The 17,022-nt window shown below is 47.0% G+C and overlaps 1 protein-coding gene across 1 annotated transcript; it reads right to left on the reverse strand.

Moving 5' to 3' along the window:
- Nucleotides 1-348: 348 nt before the first annotated feature.
- On the reverse strand, nt 349-14,257 carry ZBTB33 (zinc finger and BTB domain containing 33). Its single transcript, XM_040442431.1, has 2 exons — nt 14,133-14,257; nt 349-6,074 (listed from the first exon to the last, which is right to left on the reverse strand). Exon 2 carries the CDS (start codon nt 6,070-6,072, stop codon nt 4,066-4,068), a length of 2,007 nt encoding a protein of 668 aa, XP_040298365.1. The 5' UTR covers nt 6,073-6,074; nt 14,133-14,257; the 3' UTR covers nt 349-4,065.
- Between the last annotated feature and the right edge of the window lie 2,765 nt (nt 14,258-17,022).

A 17,022-nucleotide genomic window follows, 5' to 3' on the forward strand; every position in this document is an offset into this window, starting at 1 on the left:
TATCAAACTTTACACAGGCCAACGATCAGATGGACGAATGTTCACACCCGACAATTGGCCCATGTAGAAAGGCCCTTCGTCAGGGCTCACAGGTTAGTTACTCCACAGTTTGTGAGGAGGCTCAGCCTGCCTCCGACTCCTTTTACGGTCAGCACATCAGTCCTGATATGCCACGACAAGATCCTTCTATCCCAGTTGTGAAGAATATAACATGCCATTTACTTGCAAAGCGGTATTAATTTATTATTTTGTTTTGGTGGCTTTCTTTGACTTTGGTATTAAAACATAAGCATAATTGCACGTGGGCTCAGACAAAGTTTCCAATAAAATCATGTTACACGAGTCAGACAGATTGAAAAATGTTTATTGGTTTGCCATAGAAAGCTCTAAAGTCTAAAGGCTCAAGTATCTGTTAGTGAGAAGTAGCACACGACTTAAAAAAAAAAAAATTTAAGAAAAAGCTGTACAAGTATAATATATATATACAACATGACTGGTACCAAAAAAAACAATTTCAGAATAAAATCATCGAAGAATACAACCCAAATGTCTTGGAGACAAACATACGCATTCCATGATGGGCAGTGACGACAGACACGCAGACTACACCGTTTTCATTCTGTACATACGAGACTGGAATGCCATCTGAAAAGCAATATTGCAAGGGCTCAGAAAGTGAAGGCTTCAGCTTGAACTTCAAATTTTGGACTGTAACCTCAATGTACAAGCGACGTCTAGCAACCATAAGGGAGGAAGTTGTGCCAGGATTAACGGAGGTGTGGCGGCTTTCCTTGCTTGCAGTTTAGCATCTTTAGACAGCATAATAGTATTGAGTAAGTGCAATAGTCGAAATAAATACTGCAGGGGCGGGTTGCATCATTTAACAGCATGCAGATTCTCCCATTTCTTACAATTCCTACTATCTGTCACCCTTCCATGCTGCCCAGACTACCTGCTAGGACATGTCCGTTTTTGAGCCCTTTTCCCCCTACATAATGCTATCAGTATACGTCCCCTCTCCTGTAAACTGTAAGTTATCATTTCTACATGAAAAATACACAAAGTGAATTACTAAGCCATTAAAATCATGGGGGGGGGGGGGGCCATGGCGATCAAGCATTTACAACATACCCTAACTATATGCCATACATGAGTGGGTCTAGAGTCAGAAGATGGCAGTCACCTGAACGTCATCATTCTAGGTCAGGACTGGCTGCTCTGTGGAGCCACGGATACCAGCATGCCCAGCACTTCTCACAATCTGTCCGATCCTCCACGCATGGCTATGCTTCACTATTCACTCCTACCACATCAGACGACTGGGCAAAGCAAAGTTGTGTTCTTTTCACTTTTACACATGAAGACATTAGAGGTCCTCAATGCACTGTATTGGTATGAGGTACTACTGGAAGGTGTAAAACGACATGGCCCACAGATATAAGCGACGCAATTCATTTATTCTCCTAGTAAACAAATACACAATGTTTAGAACCTTAACCCTGTGATTGTAAGCTTTAGCTTCCTGTGCCATACAACCTGGGCTAGCGCGCTTCAGTCTTCTATTACATACAGCTGTCATCCTGCACCTTAGCTTATTCTGATACCTGTACAATGTTAAGTATCCACAGTGTTATAACCACACATAAAGCCGTCATTAAAAGAAGCCCATAGTAATTTGCCTACTTGTACTATACTAACTACACGAGCCCAGTCTTCTGCCCTAATCCTTTATAACAAGCATGTAGGAGGGAAGAGACATGTACCTAGACTAAGAGAAACAGCGTAAGTATGCAGGAACCAAACAAGTCTACAGTAAGAAAAAATGAAAACCGTATAAAAATAACATCTGTCAAATCCAGTGGGAAAAAAGTTTAATACTCATTTAACTAAACAAAGAGTAGGTCCAGTATGAGAAGGCATCTTGTACCAAAGTAGCAAGTATCTGCTGAAGTTCCCAGAAAATGAATTGTGCAGATAAGCTCTGCCCCGTTCACAGTGCAGCAGGAGAAGCTGAAAATCTACTACTGTTACAAAATCACACTGGAATACCGTAATCCCAAAAAGTCAACACAATTGCTTTTTTTTCTGCTTTATGGAGCATTCACACGACCATAGTTTCAGTCTGCATTTTTTGTGAACCCATTTATTTCAATGGGGCAGCAAAAGATGCGGACAACATACTGTGTGCTGTCTGCATCCGTATGTCCGTTCTGCGGCCACGCAAAACATAGAACATGTCCTATTCTTGTCTGTTTTGTCTGACCGAAAAAAGCATACGGCCATGTAAATGCCCCCTTAATCACTGAATATACTTACATCTGTAAGACCTTTTTGGATTAGGTATATTTTTTTTGCACATAGGTGATATTAAAAAACTACATGAAGTGGGTTTATGTGATGCAATCTGTCACCAGCAACCTTCCTATCCAACTTCCAGCTTCACAACTTTCTGTGGCCAGCCCCTCCCTGGTCCTGTCAATCAAAACAGCCACGGAGGGGCTGGTTACAGAAAGAAGCGGAGCTTAGGCGCAATAAGGGCGATGGTGACGCCCTTATTGCACCAAAGCGCCAATTTGCATACCAAGGAAAAGTGTCATAACTCGAGAATGGCGACTTGGATCAACAAAGGAAAAACAGGGTTTTATAATCAGGTGAACCACAGCTGTGTGTCTATGCAAATTTACAAAACTGGATAGGAAGGTCGCTGGTGACAGATTCCCTGGGGAAATATACGACACATTATACCATAGTCCATTGGATCAGCTGACCATCTAACGTGTATTTGAAATTCGGCCGACATTTGTTTGGCCTATGTTAGACATGCTCAATTTCAACAGGCCTGATCCTTTCTTCAAGGAAGATAAGGAGCCAGAGGTGTATGGCAGCATTTTCCCCTATTCAGAATACATGCATGCTCGGCCAAACCAAGAGTCAATCTGTATGGAGAGGTCATGAGAAATAGCCCAACGAGTACTGGGTTAACACCTACTGAACGTGTACGGCTACTTCAGGGATTTAAATATAAGCTCCCAGGTGAAATGAAATACAATGCTCATGTATAACTGTACATGATTTTGGTACGGCTAACTGCTGCAATGCCACATTGATGAAAATGGGCTGTGTAGCTGTAGTGCAATTCCTTGTATCTGTGTGGGCCGCCGTGCCTGCACCCTGCAAAAAGAAGTCCAACTGCAGCCGTAATGTAGCGCAAGACTGGTTGCAAGTTCTTTTTAATGTGCAGCCAACTATGTGCTGAACTACCCTTTATAACCTTGAGGCATGTGCACAGATGCAAGTATTACCAGTGACATACATGCACAGTAACTTGTGCGCCACTTAAAGGGATTTAACAGATTTCTGGTGTGCAAGGTATTCTTTCTTGTGTAACACAATCCACATACAAATGATACCTCCCTTACAGTAAACGTGACACATGAATACATTTCTAGAAGACTGAAAACCCTTAACCGATTCTGTAGCTTATGTCTGAAACATCAGCAGGTCCAACCTGTATGAGAAAACGCTTTATAAAAGGTGTAAAATCTATCGCCCGCCTGTTTCATCGCATTACACAGTGCTAGCGATCCACTTCAGGAGTGGAAGACCTTCAATTCTGGCCCCTTCACGAGAGAACATTCAGCTTTATTTTTAACCCCTCAGACCGCTGAATCAGGTTACGGGTCCAGGCATTGCCAAACGAATGCCAATGGCCTGTAAAGTGCGAACATGCCTAAAGGGGAGCGTGTCTGACTCACACTGGAACAACGGCGGTGAAGTGTAATACACACGTCTTTATTTTTTTATTACAAAGTTCTGTGCCTAATCATTTCCATACAATGACTGCGAGAAACCAAGTTATGGCAATAGTCTCTGTAAAACTTGCATCAGCGGCCAGCTAAAAGAATGGAGAGAAGATGCCCTCGCGTACTGCCTGTGACTCGTAAGAAAGACTAAATCTACGCCACTTTGTAGGCTATATTAAAATGATAAAACTCCTGACAGCAGTTCACCTGAAGATCATGGACTCCGCGCTCTTACTACGCTGAACTTAAAATGTTAATATGATTAATAGGATTCTGGTATAACAAACTCAAATTCTGTACTGCCTTCCGAAGTAGTTGGTTTAAACATGTTCTGGTTGGACTGCTGAAGGAAGATATCGTCCCAATTTACAGGTTTTGGCCCATCGTTAGAGTGGTCCTCTGCAGATGCCGGTTCAGATTTGTCTGGGTCAATGTCATACACGATTCCGCCGTCACTGATAACAGGGACAGAATTGGAGTTTTCCGCCATGTATGCATACTGCCTAATCTGTAAAGTCTTGCATGGGTTTAGACGGTAAAGCTTTGAATCTCCGGCAGGGTCCATACTGTGAACAGATCGAATGTGTGAAGCCATGACTTGGTAATTAATAAATGAACTACCACAAGTCAAGCACTGATATCTTCTTTCACCAGTATGGTGAATTTCATGCTTTGTGCGATACTCTGCAAGAGGAAAGACTCTCTCGCAGTACCGACAAGGATATTTCTTTTCCCAGGAGTGCACGTTAAAATGTCTTCGTAAACTCGTCAGGCAGACGTAGGATCTTTTGCATACAATGCAGATATAATAGACTCTCCCGTCGACGATGAGCTCATAGTGGTCTTCGTGTTTTATTTTCATCCGTTTACGATCTGGAAAGCCATCATCGTCTTCCAGCTTGGGCAACATATCTTCAGGATCTTCCTTGATGGGGATTACTATGTCGTATGTATCCTCGCCAATGTTTGCATAAACTTTGCATCCTGTAGACAATCCCTCAATCTCCGAGGCCGTGTCCAGCGTAATGATTTTCTTACCGTCCATTATGCGCCGAGGCTCCGAAGAGTCCTTGCTGGTTCCAGAAACAACGTCGGCAATCTTAATTTTGAATTCTCCTGGTTTCGAAGACGATCCGGGGCTGAAGGTGACCACTTGCTTTTTTTGAACGCCATCAAAAGACACATTTTTGTGTGTAATTGTTGGCTGTTCCAAGGACACTGCTGAAGAAATAGGACAAGTTGAAATGCCGTTTCCATCTAATATCAGTTCGGTTTTGGGCTTAATAATACCAATTGGCTGCAGTTTTGGCAAGTTTTGGTTAGCATCAGAAGGTGCTGGCTTCCCGGCCGATGCGGTTGTAACAGAAGATGAAGTGTTCTGGGAAGTCTGGACCGGACTCGCAGTTGTAACCAGTACAGGTTGTGGAGCAGGAGGGGCGAGAGAACCGTTTGTAGGGGGATTTTGAGGCAACTGGTTTGAATTGGTATTACTCGATGCAGCAACCATGTTTTTTAAAGGTGGTTGGGTCACAGGCTTAGTGTTTTCATTAGTCTGCTCAGATTGACTAGAGGGTGCAGGATTTTTTGTGTCTGACACTTGGTCATTAGAACTAGAAATTGGGGTGAGCGCAGGTTCTTTCTTTTCTTTAGTCACCGGTTTGGCTTGCACAGTTTCTGAACAAAAGATTACATCGTCGTCGTCTGACTCGTCTTCTATCACGTGTGTTTCCATATTGGATTCATTAGTGAACGATAAGGAGAATGCTTCGGTGATGACTGGCATTTCCTTGCTCCCCGCAGCTTTACCTGTGCTTGAGGATGGACTGTTTTTTGTAGCTTTTGGGTCCGCATTCGACTGGGCGTCAGGAGCACCATCCTTAACTCCACCAGACATGCTCTTCACTTGTGACAGAGGTATTCCAAGCTCTGCTATAAAAGGAACTCCGAGCAATTTTCCAGATTTTATCAGTTCTTCCAGCATGTCAGATTTCACACGAACAATTTTAGCACTGTAAATATAGTTAAGAATTTCTGCAAAAATTTCAGCTCTGATGAAATTCAACTCCACGACAGGTCCAGCCACAATGAAGAGCTGATGGAAATAAGAGCTACAGGCAGAAAGAATGTTCTTGTGAGCCCGGAATTTGCGGTCCTCAACGATGACTGTGACATCGCAAAACAAGCCCTGCAGCCGCTGGTCATTTAGAGCTTGCAGCAAGCTGCCAGAGTACTGGGTGTCAGTTGCCGTAATCAATTTTTTCGACTCCATGTCTGCAAATAAATACAAAAATGTGACAGCAGATTAGCAATATTCCTCAGTACCCTGCATCTAAAATCCTCTATACACTGCTGCACAGCTTCCTATATCCAGTGACCCTGGACACAATCTTAACCTGGTAGCAAAGACATTTGGGGTACGGCTACATGGGACGGCTTTGTTGCAGATTGCACCCCATGCACTGCATAGATTGACATGCTGCAAATTTTAAGAGGACCTGACACCTCTCTGGACATTTCCGATTTAGCAACTACTTGCATCCCCCTTGTGACGACAATTTGTGCTTTTCCTGATAGAAGTTATGAATGAACTGCCAGCAGTTTGCAGTGAAGGTCTGACACTGGCAGCACCGACTGAATAGGGTCAGACTGTGCAGGGGCACACCCCCAACTGGTAACACCCAGATGGGATCTTTATTGCAGACTGCTAGCAATTCATTCATAACTTCTAGTGTCTAGTAGGGCTGCACGATATGGGAATTTTGTGCGATTGCGATTAGGGCCCTAAAAATTGCGATAACGATATGCGATGCGATATTTTAAGGGAATTGTGCTAGAGGTCTATTTGCTTGGATTTTACCATATGTGGATGGCGCTGTTATGTGGGGGATCTGCGGAGGGCGCTGTTATGGGGGATATGCGATATATCGTGCAGCCCTAGTGTCTAGAGTAATAAAGGAATTGCACATCATACAGTTATAGAACAGATGCTCCAGAATTATTACATGGGGAATGCAAGTAGCTCCTAAAACATACACAGACGTCAGGAGGGGTGACAGGTCCTCTTTAACATCTGCACCACAGGTCAATTTACTCCGCAGATTTTTGTCACAGCACGTGGATGAAATTTCTTAATATCTCTAAATATATAAAATGCTGGCAAATTGGCAGCGTACGTGTCCTGTGTGGACATACCCTAACCATCGTTCTATTGGGAAACAGATAAGGCTAGGTCTACACGACGACATTTGTTGCGCGACATTTTGTTGCACCAATGTCGCGCGACAATTTTTATAATGGCAGTCTATGGTGTCGCACTGCAACATGCTGCGACTGCGACACGACAGTCGCAGAAAAATCCATCTTGAATGGATTTTCTGCGACTGTCGCGTCGCAGCATGTTGCAGTGCGACACCATAGACTGCCATTATAAAAATTGTCGCGCGACATTGGTGCAACAAAATGTCGCGCGACGAAGGTCGTCGTGTAGACCTAGCCTAAAAGATAACCACAGTCATTCAACTTCTTACCCACATCTGACTTACCACTTAGGGCTCATGCACGCGGCCGTAGCCGTTTTTGTCTGCATCCGATCTGCATTTTTTGCGGGTGGGATGCAGACCCATTCACTTCAATGTGCCCATCCGTATGTCCGTTCTGTGGCCCCGCTAAATAACAAAATAGAACATGTCCTATTCTCAACTGTCCTGCGCATAAGTATAGGAGAGTTCTACAGAGGGCATGATGTACCGTTCTGAAAAATGCAGAACGCACGTCTGGTATCTGTGTTTTGCGGACTGCAAAAATGGCTACGGTCGTGTGCATGAGCCCTTCCTGCATTTCTGGGAACTGTTACAAGAGGAAAAAGTCAGGTGTGCCCCCAATAGTTACTAATCATGATAAACTAATTCTGTGCACGCTCTCATGGGCCGGTTGGTGCTTGCAGGATCAGAATATCTTACAAGAATTGCAAGCAATACATCACACGTGCATTATTTGTTGTATAATATAGGAAATTGCGCCATCTAGTGACACGTTCCTATATGGCTGCGTCCCTTCCTGTGCTTTCCTCTATTTTTGTACAAATCCACTGATTACATCTACACAGTGATACCAAACCCATGCATGTAATGTTTAGTATGTTTTTCATTTACGGGTTAATAAACTGCATGTCTCACTTATTTAGGTAGATAGTGGGGGGCGCGGGGTGCAGACTCCCTCATGTGGCTGGACCTTTGGAGAGAAGCATACTTACCTGCTTCCCACCTCTAGGCTCCGGCTCCTTCGCATGTCAACATCCTGTTTATGGTGGGTCACGTCACGCCCAATCACTGGCCAGGATGTTGACACGTGGTGCCCGAAGCAATGAAGCGGAGGTGGTGGTGGTGGTGGTGGTGGTGGTGGTGGTGGGGGGGGGGGGTTTGTGAAGGAGTCGGGGAGCTTATTAAGTACGTTTCCCTCCACAGGCCACATGGCTGAAAGACCCCTGAAGGTGAACAACTCCTTTGACAAACAGGGTATGCTCCATGTACCAGAACAAAAAGTTCTGCAGTTAATCGGCACATATTACACTGAAAGCGGTGACATCTGCGGTGAGAATCCACAGAAAAAAACTGACCTGCCGCCACATAACATCACAGGTCAATGTGTGCACAGATTTTTTTCTGCAGCGTTTCGATGACATTTGCTAAGATCTCATTACTTTGCTGCTACTGTAATATGCTGCAATCCAGGATAGAAATGAGGAAAACCTGCAGTGTTTGCGATGTGTGTAAACATACCCCGAGGCCTCATCCACATTTCTGTGTTGGTTTGTTGGTCTGTGAAAAAAAAGTGTCCATGTATAATCCGTGTTTGATCCCTGTGTCCATTTTTACCCTCCCTGGGTCATCCATAATCAGCGCACGCTGCTCAGCTAAAAATTACATTTCCAAAGCATCTCCTATCAGTCTTCAGTGAAAAACAGACGACCCATAGACTTCAATGGCCGTGTTTGGTCCACGTCACGGACCAAAGTAGTGCATGTCTCCCAGATTTTTTTTCCCCTGACCCATGGTCAGTAAAAAATAGAAATACTGATGTGTGAACTGTATCAAATCAATGGGTACACAGAAAATGTGGACAGCACACGTCAGTGAAAAACGGAAATGTGGACGAGGCCTTAGTGCGGATTTAAAGGGAACCTGTCACCTGGATTTCGTGTATAGAGCTGAGGACATGGGTTGCTAGATGGCCGCTAGCACATCTAAAATACCCAGTCTCCATAGCTCTGTGTGCTTTTATTGTGTAAAAAAAACTATTTGATACATATGCAAATTAACCTGAGACGAGTCCTGTCCCTGACTCATCTCACGTACAGGACTCATCTCAGGTTAATTTGCATATGTTTCAAATCGGTTTTTTTACACCATAAAAGCACACAGAGCTATGGGGACTGGGTATTGCAGATGTGCTAGCGGCCATCTAGCAACCCATGTCCTCAGCTCTATACACAAAATCCCGGTGACAGGTTCCCTTTAAGCATTCTTCTGTAGCCCATACGGCCACATATTGGAGCTCAGGTCGCCCTCGTTCTGTATGTCTGTAGCTGTATACGTGAGCCCCATTATACTACATAGCACCCGCATAAATTTTAAGCTACATTCACATGACTATTTTCAGACAGCATCCGATCCGCATTTTACCCATTAATTTCTATGGTGGTGGGGGGGTGCAAGAAATGCGGACAGCACACACGTTTCACCTAGGGGCTTGGTCACGTCACGTTTTTGTCCCATGTTTAACATATATAATTGGGGGGGGGGGGGGGGGGGGGGAAGTATGAAAAAGTGTAGTACAGCGCTCTTTATGACCAACAACAAAACAAAAAACGAAGGCGGTGCTTTCAGTTGCAATCTGAAAAAAAATTCTAATAAAATTAGCTGAAAGTAATAGGAGGATCAGGTAACCTGCAGACAACAGCATCCCCAATTCACTGCTATAGAAGTTCCGGAAATGAGCCAAGCGCTCATTCAGGTATGAAGTCTCACTGCAGTGAATGGATAGGATGCCGCGCATACGTAGTGCGCTCACCTTCACTTTATGGGACCCATTCTAGAGAGAGGAGCAGGTCCTAAAGGTGGGCCCCGCACCTGTCTGATATACCTCTCACCCTGTTACTCCTCTGCCAATCCCTTCACTGGCTCCCCACTGCCCAGCAAATTCAGTTCAAAATATTAACAAATACATATGGGTCCATTCACACGTCCGTAGTGTATTGCGGATCTGCAATACACCCGGCCGGCACACCCCATAGAACTGCCTATTCTTGTCTGCAATTGCGGACAAGAATAGGACATGCTATATTTTTTTCTGGAGCGCAGGACCGGAAGATCGGGGGCGCGCTCCGGAAATGCGGATCCTCATCCTTTTCTGCCCCAGAGAATGAATGGGTCCGCACCCGTTCCGCAATTTGCTGAACGGATGCGGACCTATTCTACGGACGCGTGAATGGACCCTTAGGCTGTCCACAACCTGTCCCCTCCCTACATCTCTGAGCTACTTTCCCGATACGTCCCCACACGCAATCTCCGATCCTCACAAGACCTTCTCTCCTCTTATCACCTCTTCCCACAATCACCTCCAAGATTTCTCCTGTGCATCCCCCACACTCTGGAACTCTCTACCCCAACATATCAGACTCTGACCTACAGTGGAATCCTTCAAAAGAAACCTGAAAACACCTCTTCAGACAAGCCTACAACCAGTGACCCTGCTGCCTCTATACCGCCATGACCAACTTCTCCCATACCATGTAGATTGTAAGCCCTCATGGGCAGGGCCCTCTCTCTCCTCCTGTACCAGTCTGCAACTCCAGGGGTGTGGAAATCGTATCGCCCGACGCCCGGGACATGCAGTTCCGGGCGCCGGGCAGGAAGTTTGTTCTGTAGCTTAGCCCTGCTGCGGGCAAGTAGCAAGGCTGAGATGGCTTTGTTTACCGGAGCAGTGGATCGGTGACTAGCTGGGGGGCGTGGAGCAGTGACGCAGCCGTGGTGACGGGGGGGGGGGGGGGGGGTGTAGTGACAGCGTGGGGAGGAAGAAATGACAGAGCTATGAGAGGTTCTGTCACGTCTCGGGGGAGGAGCAGTGACAGAGCCAGGGGCATTGACTCTGCCAGCACCCCTCAGAGGACCCCCTTTCTGCAGGTGTTGTCAAACTGGGAAGGTGAGGGGGGTCCTTTCCATGCCACATCAGCAGCTAATTTGGCTAAACCACCTAGAGGTACGGGTAGTAATGTGCTAAGAGCAAGCGTGGGCACTAAACTAATCGCTGTGATCACCAGGCAGTGCGTTCCGGCCTGATTCTGTCCAGAATGCTAACTATATTGTGGGGCAGGAAGGGGCGTAGTGGTCTGTTGAAGTGATTGGCACCATGCCCAACGGCTGTAATGCGATCGGCTGCACAGGATCGCAAGGCACATTATGCCTGCGGTCCAGTCCAAAGCAAGCAGCATTTTGACCGAACCTCAGGCATAATTGTGCCTTGCGATGCCGTGCATCCGATCGCCTGCGGCTACCGTGCCATTCACTTCAATGGATCGTCACGCCACCTCCTGCCCCACAACATGTAGTGCATTCTGGACAGAATCATCTGGTGTGAACGAGGACTAAACTTAGTCAGTTCACACCACAAAGACTGGAACGCAGGCCGGCCTCCTCCCGCCATAAGGAAGCGCGGCGGTGCATTGAAATAGGGTTTTGATTGAAAATTATTTTTTGTATCAGGACAAGTAGATCGAGCCCCCGCTTTAGTCCTTTGACAAGTAGTTTTTTTTTTTATTTCCACACCCCTGAACTCGTCTTGTTCCTGCTTAGTGCAGTTGTCTGTATTATGTATGTGCACTGCATATCATATGTACAGCGCTATGGAATGAATGGCGCTTTAATAATAATAATATTAGTGGCATATCCTAGTGATACGCCACATATTTAGATGGGAAAATCCATTTAACTGATTTGTTAAAAGTTTATAGACAGATAGATCTCCGGTCACTTGCCTTATTTCTGTATATACACACATGCACAAAAAACGTGATGTGAAAGATGCCTGCGTTCACATCTCCAGTGAATGTTTCTGGTGGCCTGTTCCAGCAGAGAATAGCCTGCCGGCGTTCACCGGATCAGGCATTGCCAGATTCAAAAGATCACTGACTATAACAGGATCCGGCGGGGATCCAGCCAAATTTCGGCATAGATGTCAGGTTTCGGCCCTTATCAGAATGACTGCAAATGTCGTACGTCTCCTTGTCTAAAAATACTCCTCAAAAATGAGCATCTTACTCTGCTGGATGATATGTACGGCAACCTCTGGTCATCAGATATGGAATACCATTATGTACGAGAACAGACATCAGGAGTGGTTACAGTTCCTCATTAATGGGGGACTCTGACCCCCCGAACCTGAAATCTGTTCAGGAGTAGTTGTGGCCTGGAGAAAGGCTCCAGAACTGCACAGCTCTGTCCATTGTGTAGTGGGTACTGCAGCGCCGCTCCCATAACCAGCGGTACAGATCCGGTGCTACTCCTGATCAGCAGCGGTGCAGGATATCAGAACCCCGCCGAGCAGATATTGATGGCCTATCCTAAGGAATGTCAATTGTTGAAATTCTGGAGAACTCCTTTAAAAGATCTGTCACAAGATTGAAACCCATCAGCTACAGGTTAGGCGGTAGGCGATGGGGGGTTCCACCTGCTGAGACTGATAATTACTTTGTGCACCCTGTCGAGCACAAGCACTCAGTCTATGAGACTGCTTAAAAAACAGCGCTCGCCTCCCTCTGGCAGGCCCACAGATGTAAATGGAGGGGGGTGGGCAAGCATGACCAAAAGGAATGGAACCTGGAATCACATGCGGAGTGCATAACATTGATGGACCATGACTAGGTATGCCATCAATGTCAGGGAGGAGCGGGTCCCCTGAAGTGAAGGACAGCACACCACAAACGCTATGGGACTGGAGGGCGGCTGCTCCGTTCACTTCGGGTGTCCCTTTCTGGAGACCTGCACCTACCAGACATTGATGGCAGACACCAGATATATGCCCTCAGTGTCCCAGCTGGGCCAACCCCTTTAAGGTTTCTATTCAGTGGCATTTCCTCTCTCCTTGATGGCAACATTCATATACAAGGTGACACCTGATTGTGACCCTGTTAACCCTTTAATGAGGCAGAGAAAACAAATGACGACATTTTTATTCACTGCCGTAAGCCTTGTGTGACGAAGCATGGGTTTGCTGCCTACCTTCACATCTCTGCTGCTCCTGTCACGTGTGTTAGGGCTCATTCACACGACCGTGGTTCGGTTCCACATCTACAAAATTATAGATCATGTCCTATTCTTGTCCGTTTTGCGGACAAGAATAGGCATTTCTGTAATGGGCCGTCTGTTCTGTTCCGTAAATTTCAAAAGGCACACGAGCGGCATCCGTGTTTTACAGATCCGCAATTTGCAGACCGCAAAACAGGGCATGGTCGTGTGAATGAGCCCTTACACCTGATCCATGGCTTTTCCAAACTATCTGAGATGCCCCCCTTCTCATATGACGGTGGGATGAAGGTATGAGAGCGGACACATCTACCCGGCCATCACGTCGCCCTCAGCGTGCCCCATGATCCTCCTCCCAGAGCTGACAACATTGCGGAGGTTTCCCCTCTACAGTCCTAATGCCAACAGATCAGACGCTGTGGGCAGAAACCATGTGCCCGGCGTCAGAGGACCAGTAATACAGGAGCAGTGACTAATCACCATTCATCACTATGGTCATACACATACATACAGGAGCTGGTGCCCATGGGCAGTGCATGGGTGCCAGTCATAACACACCCATCACTTCCATGTGTGCCCAGCTCTTTGTACCAGCATTAACCCCTGAGAGCAGCATCTCCTCCTGCCTCCATGTGCTGCACCAGGAGCACACAGGGATCGTACATGCCGATCGGAGCCCTGCCCTCCCACTGACGGGACCCTCCTGCCATGCTGCCCTCCCTAGCGGCCTACACGCCCAGCCAAGCCGCCGGCCTAGAAGGCCTCAGTGCCCGCCGACACGGAGCACCCCCACCCGGTGTCCAGCCCTGAGCCCCACACCAGCACGGCAACATGGCGGCAGCGGCGCGTACAAAGGCGCCCAGACCGGGGCTGCTGCTACTGCTGCTGCTGATGGCGCCTCTAGGCCTCGAGGCTCAGTCAGCCGCACGCTGCGGCCCGGGCTCCCGAAGCCGCGCTCCGCTCCCTGCCCCGGGGATACCGGCTGTTATAGGACAGGCCAGGCCACGGCCGCCCCCTGCGAAGCGTTTACCTGGTGTCCCCGGGCCACCCGGTGCCTCGGCTTCCGCAGACAACGAATGAACAAGCTCCTCCCGCAGCCACCGAGCACCGCTGCAATACCAAGCTCTGACCTGCAGAGGGCACCGGAGGCGACCCCCCCTCCCCCACTGACCGAAGTGGGAAAAGAAGCGTTCGGGAAATGTCGACAATTTCCGTTCATAACGAATCTCGCGAGAAGTTTATTTATTATTCATTTTCCTTTATATAACGCGCTGTTCTTCACGTCAGTACGGGGGCTTTTATACTGAAGTACTGTGCTGTAGTGTTCCGTCAGTACGGGGGCTTTTATACTGAAGCGCTGTAGTGTTCCTTGTCTTCACGTCACAGTACGGGGGCTTTTATACTGGTGTTATGTTTAAATAAGCCCGCCGGCGGGCACGGTGACCGTACATGACCCGCACCCGATGCTGCCTGATCATGAAGTGGTTCCTGGTTCTCTCCGTACTAAATGGCTTTATATGATTACACTGTACGTAAGTGACGCCATATTACTGGATAGAATAAAAAAAAAAAGATCCCTTTGTTCTGCCGCACAATGCAGTGAGGCGGAGACCAACGCGATTAGCGCCCCCTGGTGTCCAGTGGTGGAAGTGACATCTCCGGTTTTGCCGGAGGCTACCACACAGGCACGATGCGCGCGCTTTTCCCGCGTTCATGTGAGAACTGTCCAGCGTTCTGCTCTTAAGTTTCACGGTTCTTTGTTCTCAAGTTAATAAAAGCTGGCTGACATGTTGTTAAAAAATAAATTAATTACTTTTTCTGCAAGAAAACCTGTCCTGAGCTTGGGAGTGATGGCAGCTTATTCTAAGCTCCTTAATATTAGGGCTCATGCACAACGCTGTGTTTTGTGGTGGTCAAATCTAGTGATCGAGCGCCAAAGTATTCGGGTGTTCGGGCCGAACACATTGCTATGTTCATGTGCTCGGCCGAGCACCCGAGTGTAATGGAAGTCAATGGGAGACAACCAGGCACCCCCTGCTCTGAAGAGGGGAGGGTGCCTGGTCCATTGGAAACGGTCAGAAATTGATGGAAACACCACCGAAATGGATCGGGAACACCATGGGGACAATGTCTGGATACACCCGATGACGCGTTCCGGCCAGCCAAACGTGCGGGGAGGAGATACAGGTATTCGGCCGAGCATGCTCGCTCATCACTAGTCAAATCACTGATTCGCAAAACATGGATATTAGCCTTTTTTTTACTCCTGCAGAACTGTCCTATACTTGTCCGCAAAACGGACAAGAATAGGACAAGTTCTATTTTTTTGCGGGGCCGCGAAACAGACTTACGGATGCATGTTTTGCACCCCCATTAAGATGAATGAATGGGTCCAAATCCGACTCACAAAATAAAGCGGTTCGGATACGGGCTCCAACTACGGCCATGTGCATGAGCCCTTACGATGGGCAGCCATCAACAACACCATAGGCAAACTGATCAAGTTAACCACCTCCGGACCGCTGTACGCACAGACGCGTCCTGGAGGTGGTTGATTCATTCCGAGTGGACGCGCCGGCGCGTCCTCTTGCGAGACGCGAGATTTCCTGTGAACGCGCGCACACAGGCGCGCGCGTTCACAGGATCGGAAGGTAAGCGAGTGGATCACCAGCCTGCCAGCGGCGATCGTTCGCTGGCAGGCTGGAGATGTGATTTTTTTAACCCCTAACAGGTATATTAGACGCTGTTTTGATAACAGCGTCTAATATACCTGCTACCTGGTCCTCTGGTGGTCCCCTTTGTTTGGATCGACCACCAGAGGACACAGCTAGCTCAGTAATATGTTGCACCAAGCACCACTACACTACACTACACCCCCCCTATCACTTATTAACCCTTGATCACCCCATATAGACTCCCTGATCACCCCCCTGTCATTGATCAACCCCCTGTCATTGATCACCCCCCCTGTCATTGATCACCCCCCTGTCATTGATCACCCCCCTGTAAGGCTCCATTCAGACATTTTTTTGGCCCAAGTTAGCGGAAATTATTTTTTTTTTCTTACAAAGTCTCATATTCCACTAACTTGTGTCAAAAAATAAAATCTCACATGAACTCACCATACCCCTCACGGAATCCAAATGCGTAAAATTTTTTAGAGATTTATATTCCAGACTTCTTCTCACGCTTTAGGGCCCCTAGAATGCCAGGGCAGTATAAATACCCCACATGTGACCCCATTTCGGAAAGAAGACACCCCAAGGTATTCCGTGAGGGGCATATTGAGTCCATGAAAGATTGAAATTTTTGTCCCAAGTTAGCGGAAAGGGAGACTTTGTGAGAAAAAAATAAATAAAATCAATTTCCGCTAACTTGTGCCAAAAAAAAAAAAATTTCTATGAACTCGCCATGCCCCTCATTGAATACCTTGGGGTGTCTTCTTTCCAAAATGGGGTCACATGTGGGGTATTTATACTTCCCTGGCATTCTAGGGGCCCTAAAGCGTGAGAAGAAGTCTGGTATCCAAATGTCTAAAAATGCCCTCATAAAAGGAATGTGGGCCCCTTTGCGCATCTAGGCTGCAAAAAAGTGTCACACATCTGGTATCGCCGTACTCAGGAGAAGTTGGGCAATGTGTTTTGGGGTGTCATTTTACATATACCCATGCTGGGTGAGATAAATATCTTGGTCAAATGCCAACTTTGTATAAAAAAAATGGGAAAAGTTGTCTTTTGCCGAGATATTTCTCTCACCCAGCATGAGTATATGTAAAAAGACACCCCCAAACACATTGCCCAACTTCTCCTGAATACGGCGATACCACATGTGTGACACTTTTTTGCAGCCTAGGTGGGCAAAGGGGCCCACATTCCAAAGAGCACCTTTCGGATTTCACAGGTCATTTACCTACTTACCAC

This window comes from Bufo bufo, chromosome 8 (genome assembly GCF_905171765.1).
Source record: "Bufo bufo chromosome 8, aBufBuf1.1, whole genome shotgun sequence".
Classification (NCBI taxonomy): domain Eukaryota; kingdom Metazoa; phylum Chordata; class Amphibia; order Anura; family Bufonidae; genus Bufo; species Bufo bufo.